Raw genomic sequence first — 13858 nt, forward strand, 5'->3', positions numbered from 1 at the left:
CCTATACTACCACGTACGCTACTTTTCACTGCAGCGAGCACAGGATACCTGTTCTTCTCTTCTCTTCTCTTCTCTTCTCTTCTCTTCTCTTCTCTTCTCCTCTCATCCTAAGCTACTGCTACTACAGTAGGCTTTCCCTAGGTACTTTGTGTAATAAATCTTTGTCTCATCTGATCTTAATTATAATTTATTTTACGTAATTTGTTCCAAATTATAAACTGTTTTGATTTTCATAAACGGCTTATAATTTAAAACAGTATATAACAGTACTACTTTCTCTGTCAATTGTTTTTTTTTCCTCTCATGTCTACGAGAGCACTTTACATGTCCTTTTTTCAAACTTTTTGTAACAGGGGATAAGCACGAGTGTAAGGCTCGTTTGGTACCGCTCCGAGATGCATCGACTCCTGCCTGTTTATGCACTGTAGCGTGTTAGAACCAGAGCAGGAGAAGCCAGAAATTCGAGCTTCACCGGCTCTATGAACAGTACCATACTACAGTGAGAGGGAAAAGGGGTAAAGAGAAAAACAGCTCTGAGCTACAGTGTTGCTAAAGTGCTCTATGTCAGGGTGTCCGCCGGAGCCGGAGCTGCCTGGAGCCATACCAAACGGCCCCTAAGAAAGACAAGGCAGGCCCACATGTCCATTGATTATTGTTATTGTTCAGTAATGCGCACTATCATTCCATCCAATCGTGCTCCGGTCAAAAAAGAAAAGAAAAAATAGCACCACATCCACCCAGAGCAAAGGTGCCCTGCACCCAAAAGAAAAAATATTTCTTATACATATTTTGGCAGCTTTAGTTTTGCAGGTCCATGGAGTCAACTCACACCCCCTGAGGAAGCCCGTGACAAAGGTGAAGCCAAAAGCGCGTGCTCAGGTCAATCCATCCATGCTGCTGTGTCAATTGTACATATAAAAGTCTCGTTCGGTTTACCCCATATTCGACTTGTTTGACTTGTTTTTTTAACCGAAACAGTATTTTTCTTTCACAACAATTCAGCTAGAACAGTATTTTTCAGCCAATTTCAGTCAACATTCAGCAAGCCGAATAGGGCTGTTATAAATTGTTTTCTATACTAATATTTCTTTTTTGCGCCTAGAGTGGGGCCAGGCATGGTCTTAGGGATTAGGTCTAACCTTCTCAATTGCCGTAGATCATATCGCCCTCAAAGTGGAACTAACTAGGCCTGCTTGCACATTTTCATACAAAGAGCATCGTATCTACATTTCTTTTTGTTTTAGCACTCCAACCCTCTCACAAAATACAATTCTTACTTTTTAATAAGTTAAATCATTTAAAAATTAATCATCTATGTAAGAAAGTAATAACATCCATGACATAGAATAAGAGCATCTCAAGAGTTTTTAAAAGAATCCACTCCCAATCTCTTTTTTTTTTTTTTGCCTAGATTGAAAAAACGCTCTCCAATACTATAGCTCCTTATCTCAACTCCCAATCTTTCCGTACTTGGAAAATCAATCTAGTCATGCGGAAATATATGCCCATATCAATCAGTCAATCGATCTGGCGGTGGAAGGACGTGGGACAGAATAAAGAGTAATGGTATGGTTCCCGACGCAAATGTATAAGAGAGAAAGAAAGTAAAAAAAGGGGGGTCGATGTGATTTGAAAATAGTCTGAGATTTCTGATGCAATCTTGTCTTCTATTTTTTAAAGCGAGATTTTAAAAATGATAGGAGTAATCCAATAAAAGTGATCTCAAACTTTTTTAGCCACTTGAAAAACTTATTGATTTAGCAATTGCTTTTCTAGGAACTATTTAGTACATATATTTTAACACATAAAAATTGATACTATTTTGTATAAATTTTATTAAACTGAAGAAAATTTAAATTGGTTTAAATCTAGAATTATTATTTTTAGACGAGAGTGAATGAGTACAACACAAGGAGGTGGACGTTGGGTTCGACTTCAAGAGCTCTCGATGGACCCCTTTGCCATCCAGGCTGGAGCCAGTCTCCGGAGAAAGACGAAGAGAGACTAAACTATGGATACATAATAACAGATGCCTAGTTCCACTTCCCTCTACTTTCCAGTATTCTCTTTAATTAGCTCTATTGCTTAGGCAAAACATTCATTGGTTTACGTCCACCAATCTCTGCTGATTTCTTTTCCTTGGCTTCAGTAAAGAGATCACAACTTGCACCCCTCAAGTTTGTATGGAAGCAAGCACAATCATCTGGTTTATTTTGGTTAACACGACATGACTTAGTTTTGATGAAAAGATACTATCAGAAAAAAAAAACTATTTCCTTATTTACGGGTTATTTTCAGTGCTTCTCATTAGGCACGTTTCTGATCCATTTTACAAAAGGACCAAGACTAACCAACGTTAAGTGGACAAGTCAGTATCCTAGAGACAATAGTAATGAAGATCTTCACCAAACATAGGTAGCCGTTTTCGAATAAGCTTACTGCATAGATTACTGTTATTTCTTGCAAGCTTTTTGAGAGCTTGTTTTTATATGCTAAAGACTTGTTTTGTACTAAACTTTAATTGAGTGTGTAACTTATGTAGAGATCAGAATGAAACTTCCTTTTTTTTTCTAAAAAAGGTCAAAATGGTCATCCTTTCGTGTGACTCAACCTGATAACCTGAGGCTCGTGAATTGGCTTTTATTTGTCCTATTTGGCACACTAGATGGGTAGCCTTTTCTTTTTGACTTGAGATTCAACTATGAATAACTTTGGAGACCGCGATAATGAGAATCTTTATACCTAGGGATGGCCTTCATGTTTAGAATTTGATCTTGGTTTACTTTTGTCATAAAGACCTTGGGGTCTATTTGTTTGAACTGATATTTTTCTCTCACAACAAAACAGCGTCAGCCGACTTATCAACCATAAAAATCATCAGGCGAACAAGACCTTGTTTACCGTACCCAGGGATGTTCAACTGTAATGAATTGGTTCATTTCCTAGCTGCGTACGTAGAAACGTTGGGGTGTTTGGATAAGGTTAGCATGGAAAATACTCCAGTCAAGTTGGCAAGGCCGGTAGAAGTTAACCAAACCACAGCAGAGGCCTAAGTGGAAGCACCCAACAACCACGCCACCCAACGAAACCGCTACTACTAACGGCTAAGAGCAAGTATAATAATCAGTTTTTAGTTTAAGTAAATGCTGATGCAGAGAAGAAAAGAATGGTGAGACAGAGAAAGCATGGCTCTCATGTAAACAATAAGCTGACACGCAAACATATGCACTGATTGATCCACACATTAAGTGAATGCGAGGAAAATTAGAAAAGAGAAGATAAGATATGAATGAAAATAATAATAATAAAAATCTTATAGATAAATAAGAGACCATTATTGTATCGATAATGATACGCTCAGGACGTCCGTCCTTCCGGATGAGATGGACCCGCCTCACGTTGCAAGCCCTTGCAGGCTTCTTACACATCGCGTCGCGCCCCATGCTCCTCGTGCCTCGAGCTCAACCCACCTCGGGGCACGTGTCGTTCGCTCCTCGCTCTTGCGCCCGTTCGTGCCTCGCGTCACGCGCCGCCCACGCCTTGCGCTGTGCTCCCTTGCACCGCGTCAACGAGCTCCATTAGGGGCATCAAGTAGATGACCACATTTGCAATAATATGTTTCATGCGTTTCAGATATATGTTGCATATGTTTTATCTGGATGTTACAAAAGTAGATCTGGTGTTGCATAGGTTGAAATGGCTATACACATATGTTGTAACTGTATGTTTCAGCTGTTTCAAACGTACGTTGCAAGTGTTTTTGTCTGAATATTGCATATGTTGGAGTGGCTATATACGTAGGTTGCAAGTGTATGTTCCAAATGTTTCAGCTATTTTAGAAATATGTTGTAAGTGTTTTATCTAAATATTGTATATGTTGTAGTGGCTATACACATTTGTTGTAAACGTATGTTCTAAATATTTTATCTATTTCAAAAGTATGTTCCAGAGTGTTAGGGGGTGTTTGGTTCTTTAGGTGCTCCTAAAATTTATGTCACATCGAATGTTTAGAGGCTAATAAGAAGCATTAAATATAAATTAATTACAAAACTAATTACATAGATAGAGGCTAATTTTCGAGACAAATTTTTTAAGCCTAATTAATCTATCATTAGCATATGTTTACTGTAGCACCACGTTGTCAAATCATGGACTAATTAGGCTTAAAAGATTCGTCTCGCAAATTAGTCGCAAGTTGTGTAATTAGTTTCGTAATTAGTCTATATTTAATACTCCATGTATGTGTCTAAATATTCGATGTGACAGGAATTTTAGGAGGAGGGAAATGAACCAAACAGCCCCTTAATGTTCCAAATGTTGTCATTAGCAGATAACACGCGAAGCAGCAGCAGGAGGGCATGTGTAGGCGCGCAGCAGCAGAGGCATGGGGCATGCGGTCGTAGCATGGTAGGCATGCAGCAGCATCAGACACATGTTGGCGTGTGCCATAGGCGTGGCTTGCAGCAGCAGCATGTGTATAGGTGGAGCAGGCTGGCACGTGCGGGCCGAAGGAGGGCTAGCGACCGGACGTTCAGTGCTAGCCATGCTCCTGTTATATAGCTTAATTAAGGCCTGGTTTAGTTCCTAAAAATTTTCAACTCAAACTATTATATCGAATTTTACGACACATGCATGGAGTATTAAATATAGATGAAAAAAAACTAATTATACAGTTTGGTTGGAAATCGTCTGACGAATGTTTTAAGACTAATTAGTTCATGATTAGCCATAAGTGCTACAGTAACTAACATGTGCTAATGATGAATTAATTAGGCTTCATAAATTCGTCTCGCAGTTTCCAGACGAGCTATGTAATTAGTTTTTTTTATTAGTATCCGAAAACCTCTTCCGACATCCTAAAATATCCAATATAACATCTAAAAATTTTCATTTCGCAAACTAAACACAGCCTAATAGTTTTCATTCAAAGCACTTTGGCTTTATTTGTGGACTTACTTTTGATACCATCGTCACTAAAGTCTGGTTTAAATCAAGTATGTCACATCAGATATCATATGGAGTGTTTGAATACTAATAAAAATATAAATTACAGAATCCATCAGTAATCCGCGAAATGAATTTATTAAGCCTAATTAATCTGTTATTAGCACATTGTTATTGTAGCACCACATTGTTAAATCAAAGACTAATTAGGCTTAAAAGATTTATCACGTAAATTAGGCCACGTTCGTTTCGTCGAAAAAACATGCTGAAATATTGTTTCAGCTGATTCGTTGTGAGAGAAAAATACTGTTCCGACTAAAAAAATAAGCTAAAAAATACGGATTATAAGATAAACGAACATAGCCTTAATCATAAACTGTACAATTAATTATTTTTTTAGTCTATATTTAATGCTCTATATATGTCATGAATAAGAAGTAACGTTTAGGCAAGAAACTAAACAAGCCGAGACACGAGCACACAAATACACAATGACACGACACAAAAAATAACGATATTGGCGCGGCGGGGCCCACCATTCATCCACTCAAAGCCCAGCGCAGCATTTAAGACAGCCCGACGACCCCCATTCACTCGCTCCGTCCGTCGTCGCAATTGACAATTCCCCACCACTTCTACTTCTACATTTCCACACACGCACGCGGCACACCGGTGCGTCGCCATCGCAATCATACTACTCTCCCCTTCCTCCTTCCCTCCCCGGCTCTTCCGGTTCCACGCCCTCGTTCTTCTCTCGAGAAGCACCCCCAACCATACGTCTTCCGGCGCCCGACGCGGACGGCGAGCCACTGCTGCTGCTTCCGCCGCTGCCGCCACCGGAGGAGGAGGAGGGGCACCGGGGCCAGCGGGAGGAGGAGCATCAGCAGGGCGTCCGCCGCTTGGGGCTGTGCCACATGCCGCTCTGGGGGTCCGCCGCGTCCGCGCCGCTGGCAGCCGAGGGCGACGCCGCCCGCGCGCCGTCGGGCTCCACTGGCGGGGGCGTCAAGGTGATCCGGTCGCTGCTCCCCACCCGGCGCCGCCTCCGCCTCGACCCGCCCGCCAAGCTTTACTTCCCATGTAAGCAATTTGCGCGCGGGGCTCTGTTGATTTCTTTCTTGCCCCCCTCTCGACTACTCTTGCTCCTGCTGGCGGTGGTTTATTGCTTTCTTTCGACTAGCAACTCTGTTAATTTCGACTAGCAACTGCTGGCGATGCCTTTCAATCGTTTCCGCCTCTGCGGCGTCCGTCTCCCGCTGCTATTCGAGTTCTTGATTCGATTGCGCTGTCTCGTCAAGGCATCGCCTTTCGTGTTGTTTGCTCATTTTTTCTGCTTCTGCAACTCTCCTCTCTCTGCTTGTTCGGTGAAAGCTTATGTTCCTTCTCAACTCTTATTCGTGAGAAAAGGGACTTATTCATATACGAATAAAAAAGACTAACTTTGTACGACTGTTCGTGTATAGAGATTAAATCGATGGATAGTAAAAGGCCATGGGAGATATGGGAAAGAAATTTTCTGTTCATCTGTGTTTTTAGCCTAATTTTGGTCTCTAATTTTGACTTGTACAGATGAACCCGGCAAGCAGGTCCGGAGCGCGGTCAGGATCAAGAACATCAGCAAGTCCCATGCGGCCTTCAAGGTAACAAACAACTGTCTCTTATTCAGTTACGCTTTTATAGCCAGATGCTTTTCTCTGAAGTGTTTTTTTTTTTTTTTTTTTTTTTTTTTGGCAAATTTTCCAACCAGTCTGTTCCTGGGTAGCTTACCACTAATTGCTGCAACTAGTACAATTGTTAAGTCCTCAGCTGCACAGTACCCATGAGCAGAGCACTAATTTTAAGCATGTTTGCTGTTCCAGTTCCAAACGACTGCACCAAAGAGTTGCTTCATGAGGCCTCCTGGCGGCGTACTTGCTCCAGGGGAAAGCATCATAGCAACAGGTAATTCAATTTGAGACTGATGAATGAATATCATCGCTAGCTGTGGTGCTCGCAAGTTATAATGACATAACCCGTGCATTCCCTTGCATCAATTGCAGTTTTCAAGTTTGTTGAGCATCCGGAGAATAACGAGAAGCCATTGGACAAGAGCAAGGTTAAGTTCAAGATTGTCAGCCTCAAAGTCAAAGGGCCGGTGGAGTATGTCCCTGAATTGGTAAACCCTCTCTCCACTAGCCCTGGTAGACTCAGTGTAGTGTTCAATTTAATTGTTGAAACCTTCACTTACTGATCGGCCATCACCATTTCAATGGGTGCCTAAACTGAAGTTGTTATTCCTTCTGTTGCAGTTTGATGAGCAGAAGGACCTGGTTGCAGTCGAGCAAATTTTGCGGGTGGTATTCTTGGATGCTGAGCGCCCGAGCCCAGTAAGTCTGAGCAAAACCTTTTCGATTCTTTTTGAATTTTCTTCAATGCAATGCAATTAAGTTTGGCTTACACATTTTGGCAATATATATATATATATATTTCTGTAGCAAATGGACAAACTCAAGCGCCAGCTTGCTGAAGCAGAAGCAGCGCTTGAGGCACGCAAGAAACCTCCAGAGGACAATGGTCCCCGTATTGTTGGTGAAGGCCTTGTGATTGACGAATGGGTAAGATTATGGCTCTGTACTTATTAATGACAGTTCCTAGTCTTTTAATTAGTGTCCAAGTATTCGAGATGCAGCTCTGCCTCATGTGCTCCAACGTTAATTTCTTGATTATATTATTCCAGAAGGAACGAAGAGAGAGATACCTTGCTCGCCAGCAGATCGAAGGTGTTGATTCAGTGTAGACACGAGGCAGCCCTGTAAACTATGCAGATTGAACATACCATCTTATGGGCACGAACTCCAGTTGTCAAATGGTTTTGGAGCTTAATTTTGTGAAGGTTCGGATTGGAGCAATCAAGCAACAATGAGGCTTTGTGTAATTAGGATTTGAGCTTCACGAACTTCTGTCTTGGGTCTGGATGTGTGTAGATAATCAGCCACTGCTTGATAATAATACCTCCTGTTCTAAGCCATGTACTCAGTGTTGTGGAATGTGGGACTTAATATGTGAATGTGATACATTCCCTAGCTGCTGTCCTGTCAATATTAAAGTGTAATTGTAATATCAAAAGGCACACTCCAAGGTGATTTAGTGATAGTTCTGCCATCATGTTACAGTAATTCTTCCATCCACTTGCTTATACAACTCATATTGCAGCTGGAAAATAATGTTAAGAAATATTCTCTGCAGAGCTGCTATTAAAAACATGTCATGACACCCTGAGATTTATGTCATTCAATTGTCAGTTGCTTTGGTCCCATGAAACATTCTGGGCTAGGCTTAGCATCTTGTAATCTCCTCATGTTCCTTTAATTTTGATGTGTGTGTGTGATCTGTGCTGTGCTGATATAATTGTTCTTGTTCCTTTGTGTTCATCTGATCTGTACTGATGGAGCTGTTGAGCTGGAGGAATTAGGTACAAGTATACCTAACCCACCAACCAAAGAGGAGGATGATAATGGAACTTTATTTTTAGTCCTTTTTGTGGCCTGGACAAGCTGTTGCTTTCATGGAATTCGAGTATTGGGTGATTTCTTAAATGCTTATTTCAGTTTCATAGCCAGATAGATGTGATCATGCATCCTTGACTTTTGAGATTGAATATGTCCAAGTTGCCGCTTGTATATAGTATTAATTATTTCACTTTCAAAGAGACAAACATGCATGCGTGAGGATAATTCTTTTGTGCAATATGGACACTTGTTTAGTGAAGGATCATATTCGTTGTGATGGATAAGTCTGGCTGGTCTGGTCTTTGTGGGGCTGCTGGCTGTTGCTGCCACAAGGACATCATCTTAGCATCTAGGACATCATATTAGCATCTTAGACTAGCATCTTAGCATCTTAGACTAGCATCTTGGCATATGTTTGGCTGGCTAGCAGCCTATAAATATGCATCCCCAACTCCTCAGGTTGGCATGACATTTGAAAATAAACCAGAAAATTGCCCTAACTCTAAGTGTCATCCTCTCTCGATGAGAGTAAGAATTTTGCTACTACCAAGAGTAAGAATTCAGCGACTAACAACTGGTATCGGAGCCGTATTATCCTGTAGCCTGAGCATCTCATACTCATCTTCTTTCCCAGCCTCGCAGCAGCCCCATCTAAGAGCAGCAACAGCTCCGGCAGCTCCTGCTCACTCCTCTCCCTCTACGCAGACGAGCAGCAGCTCGTTTGAAGCAGCCCTCTCCCCACGCAGCAGTCCCCCGATAGCGCGTCATGTCCGCAGGACAGTCTCAGCGCTCGGTCGCCTCGAGCACGCGGCGTCGGCAGGAGGCCGAACTTGCCGCGGTAGAGGAACGCGAGCGAGCGGCGGCAGAGACCGCTGCGGCGACGGCAAGGGCGTCGAGACTGACAGCGGCGGAGCTGGCAGTAGCCAGAGCGGAGGCGAAAGCAGCGGCGACGGCGGATGCGGCGCGCGCGGCGGCAGTAGAGGTCGAGGCCCTGTGCGGCAGCATCAGCTGCTCTATTTCTGCTGACGACAGCACCGACGCGGACCTCGAGCTGCTGGGGAGGGAGGCAGCACGAGCGCGGGCGGCGCAGTGGGCAGCCGCGCACGTCCATGAGCGCGGCGGCAACTTAGACAGGCGCAGACGCGCCGACGGCGCTCCTGGAGGAGGCGCGCACGGCGGTGGTGCTCCTGGAGGAGGCGCGCACGGCGGCGGCGCTCCTAGAGGAGGCGCGCACGGCGGTGGCGCTCCTGGAGGAGGCGTGCACGGCAACGGTGGCAGACGGGTCGATGGAGAGCGTGGCCTTCACAGGCAGCATGGCTCTCTCCCTGGATCGGTACCATGGTTACCACGGGCTCCAGGCTGTCGTTAGGGTCGTTGGCCCCGGCAGTGGGTGCCCTACCCTCACTAAGACCAACTACGTCGAATGGGCTGCGGTGATGAGGGTAAAGCTCCAGGTGCGGCACATGTGGGAGGCAGTCCGGTACGGCGACGTCGACTACGACCTAGATCGACGGGCGCTGGATGCCCTCATCGCTGTAGTCTCGCTCGAGATGCAGTTCTCGTTTACCAACAAGCGGACTGCCAAGGAGGCTTGGGACGCCATCACTACGGCACGCATCGGCAGCGACCGCGCCCGCAAGTCCACACTGCAGGCACTTCACAAGGAGTGGGAGAACCTGGCCTTCAAGCCAGGTGAGGACGTTGACGACTTTGCTCTCCGTCTCAACACTCTGTTGTAGAGGATGGTGCAGTTCGGCGATGACACCTACGGCGAGGAGAGAGCTGTCGAAAAGCTCTTCCGCTGCGTCCTCAAGAAGTACAAGCAGATGGCTCGCTCGATCGAGTCCCTGCTGGATCTCTCCACGATGTCGATCGAGGAGGTGATAGGTCGTCTCAAGGTCGTCGATAGCGATGAGCCACAGTCTCTCTCGGGGCCCATCACCATTGGCGGAAAGCTCCTTCTCACTCGAGAGTAGTGGGATGCCTGCCAAGGTGACCGGAAGAAGGGGAGCCTTCTTCCACGACTGGCAGCTGCAAGCGTGGCAAGCCGCGTAAGGCGCACAGAGATGCCTAGGCCAGGGCGTGAGGACGTGCCGAGGGTGATGCCCGCAGAGGCGCCCAGGGCGGCGCGGCCGGCAAGCACAAGCCAGCACGAGACGACGCCTACCGCAACTGTGGCCAGCTTAGCCATTGGGCCAAGGACTGTCAACAGCCACGACGTGGCCAGGCCCACGTCGCACATGCAGAGGAGGAGGAGCCGGGCCTGTTCATGGCACATGCAAGCATCGAGCTACCTCCACCTTGACGAGCCAGAAGCACATGTCCTCCTCGGCGATGGCTCCGGCAACAACAAGACTGATAGGTGGTGCCTCGACACCGGCGCCACCCATCACATGATCGGTCGACGGGAGTTCTTCACCAAGCTTGACTCTAGCGTCCGAGGCTCTGTCAAGTTTGGGGATGCCTCTGGCATGGAGATCAAGGGCGTCGGCTCCGTCGTCTTCACCGCCATGTCTGGTGAGCACAGGCTGCTCACCGGAGTCTACTACATTCCTGCGTTGAGGAACTCCATCATCAGCTTGGGACAGCTGGATGAGAATGGTTCGCGCGTGGTGGTTGAGGATGGAGTCATGAGGATTTGGGATCGCCATCATCGCCGTCTTGCCAAGGTATCTAGAAGCGCAAATCGACTCTACATCCTCAACGTGCAGATGGCACAACCTCTCTGTCTCGCTGCTCATCAGGACGACGAGGCATGGCAGTGGCACGAGCGTTTCGGGCACCTTCACTTCAAGGCCCTGAAGCGGCTCAGTGCCACGGAGATGGTGCGAGGCCTGCCGTGCCTCAACCATGTGGAGCAGCTCTACGACATCTGCGTGTTGACAAAGCAGAGGCGACTCCCCTTTCCCCAGCGGGTGAGCTTTCGAGCCAAGGAGAGGCTCGAGCTTGTGCACGGGGACTTGTGTGGCCCGGTGACACCGGCCACACCGGGAGGACGACGCTACTTCCTGCTGCTCATCGACGACCTCTCCCGCTACATGTGGGTGATGGTCCTCGGCAGCAAGGGAGAGGTTGCGGACGCCATCAGGCGCTCGCAGGCTGCCGCGAAGGCGGAGTGCGGCCGTAAGCTGCGCATGCTGTGCACCGACAATGGAGGTGAATTCACGTCGTACTGCGCTGATGAGGGCATTCAACACCACTACTCCATGCCGTACAACCCACAGCAGAACGGCGTCATCGAGTGACGCAACCAGACAGTTGTGGGGATGGCTCGGGCCCTTCTCAAGCAGAGGGAGATGTCAGCTGTCTTCTGGGGAGAGGCGGTGGTGTCGGCCGCCTACATCCTCAACTGCTCGCCTACTAAGGCGCTCGACGGCAGGGCGTTGTACGAGGCTTGGCATGAGCGCAAGCCGGTGGTCTCCCACTTGCGGGTCTTCGGCTGCCTCGCGTTCACCAAGGAGCTTGGCCACATCAACAAGCTCGATGATAGGAGCACTCTGGGAGTGTTCATCGGCTACATGGAGGGCTCGAAGGCCTACCGCATCCTCGACCCGAAGACACAGCGTGTGTGCGCGGCGCATGATGTTGTGTTCGACGAAGGGCGAGGATGGGCGTGGGACAAGGCGGTGGACGATGGCTTGGCTCCGACGTACGACGACTTCACTGTCGAGTACATCCACTTCAAGGGAGCTGAGGGAGTAGGTAGCTCTTCTTCGACAAGCGCATCTACCCTAGTCCCCGAGCCTCCACTGACCCCAGCGCCTGTTACTCTGACAGCACCACGCTCTCCAACCAGGACCTCGGCTGCGATGAGTCCTTCGCCGGCTCCACCATAGCTGGCACCACCACGCACTCCAACACCAATAGGAACCTCTCCGAGCATGTCTACTCCAACACCAGCTCGTGTCGAGCACAGCCCGATTGAGCTCACTACTCCGCTCTCTCACGACGAGGAGCGCATCGACGCGTACCACGATGGTGAGCCGTTGCGGTACCGTACGATGGAGAACCTTCTCGATGACCAGCCGGTGCCGAGACCGGTGCCTCATGACCTAGAGGCGCAGTTGCACCTTGCGTGTGACGACGGCGAGCCTTGGTCGTTTGCAGAGGCCAAGAGACACGCGGCATAGCGCGCCGTGATGCAGTTGGAGATGGATGCGGTCGAGAAGAACCGCACCTGGGAGCTTGCTGACCTTCCTCATGGTCACCACGCGATCACCCTTAAGTGGGTGTATAAGCTGAAGAGGGATGAAGCTGGTGCCATCGTCAAGCACAAGGCTCGCTTGGTGGCATGAGGTTTCGTGCAGTAGGAGGGGGTCGACTTCGACGACGCCTTTGCTCCTGTGGCACGGATGGAGTCCATGCGACTCCTCCTTGCGCTAGCTGCCTAGAAGGGCTGGCATGTTCATCACATGGACGTCAAGTCAGCGTTCCTTAACGGCAACTTGAAGGAGGAGGTCTACGTGCACCAGCTGCCGGGATTTACGATCCCCGGCAAGGAGGGCAAGGTGCTCCGCCTATGTAAGGCCCTCTATGGCTTGCGGCAGGCACCGAGGGCATGGAATGCCAAGTTGGATTCCACGCTAAAGGGGATGGGCTTCGAGCAAAGCCCACACGAGGCGACCATCTACCGATGGGGCAGTGGAGGAAATGCTCTACAAGAGGGTGTCTACGTCGACGACTTGGTGATCACCGACACCAAGGATGCGGAGGGTGGCGGTATTCAAGGAAGAGATGAAGGCCACCTTCCAGATGAGTGACCTGGGGCCTCTCTCCTTCTACCTAGGAATCGAGGTGCAACAGGATGACTCCGGGATCATGCTTCGACAGACCGCCTATGCCAAGCGCGTCATTGAGCTAGCTGGGCTCACCGACTGCAACCCAACTCTCTCTCCGATAGAGGAGAGGCTGAAGCTGAGCCACGACAGCACGACGAAGGAGGTGGATGCTACGCAGTACCGGCGTCTTGTGGGGAGCCTTCGCTACCTCGCCCACACACGGCCGAACTTAGCATTCTCCATCGGCTACGTTAGTCGGTTCATGTAGCGACCGATGACGGAGCACCAGCAGGCTGTGAAGAGGATCATCCACTACATTGCGGGGACTCTCGATCATGGCCTCTACTACCCTAGGTGCCCTGGGGTGACACACTTCGTTGGATACAGCGACAGCGACCATGCCGGCGCATCGACACCAGTAAGAGCACGAGCGGGATCCCCTTCTTCCTCGGCAAGTGCCTCGTTAGCTGGTAGTCGGTCAAGCAGCGGGTGGTGGCCCTGTCCAGCTGTGAGGCCGAGTACATAGCGGCCACCACCGCTTCGACTCAGGCGATCTGGCTCGCTCGACTGCTTAGTGATCTCCTCGACAGAGACACTAGAGCAGTGGAGCTCAGAGTGGACAGCAAGTCCGCTCTAGCCCTGATAAAGAAC

The 13858-nt window shown here is 48.2% G+C and overlaps 1 protein-coding gene across 1 annotated transcript; it reads left to right on the forward strand.

The window, feature by feature from the left end:
- Positions 1-5705: 5705 nt before the first annotated feature.
- Positions 5706-8096, forward strand: LOC136500525 (vesicle-associated protein 4-1-like). Its single transcript, XM_066495894.1, has 7 exons — positions 5706-6021; positions 6511-6581; positions 6801-6882; positions 6981-7096; positions 7230-7307; positions 7416-7535; positions 7658-8096. The coding sequence occupies exons 1-7, from the start codon at positions 5859-5861 to the stop codon at positions 7715-7717; spliced, it is 690 nt and encodes a 229-aa protein (XP_066351991.1). The 5' UTR covers positions 5706-5858; the 3' UTR covers positions 7718-8096.
- The last annotated feature ends 5762 nt before the right edge of the window (positions 8097-13858 follow it).

The sequence above is a fragment of the Miscanthus floridulus genome, chromosome 13 (genome assembly GCF_019320115.1).
Source record: "Miscanthus floridulus cultivar M001 chromosome 13, ASM1932011v1, whole genome shotgun sequence".
In the NCBI taxonomy this organism is placed as follows: Eukaryota; Viridiplantae; Streptophyta; class Magnoliopsida; order Poales; family Poaceae; genus Miscanthus; species Miscanthus floridulus.

What these genes read in the sequence shown, in the direction of transcription:
- LOC136500525 (XM_066495894.1), top strand. Translation starts at nt 5,859, where the DNA reads ATGCCGCTCTGGGGGTCCGCCGCGTCCGCGCCGCTGGCAGCCGAGGGC. An exon ending in CGCCAAGCTTTACTTCCCAT is followed by an intron (nt 6,022 to 6,510) that starts GTAAGCAATTTG and finishes TGACTTGTACAG; the next exon opens with ATGAACCCGGCAAGCAGGTC. An exon ending in TGGAGTATGTCCCTGAATTG is followed by an intron (nt 7,097 to 7,229) that starts GTAAACCCTCTC and finishes CTTCTGTTGCAG; the next exon opens with TTTGATGAGCAGAAGGACCT.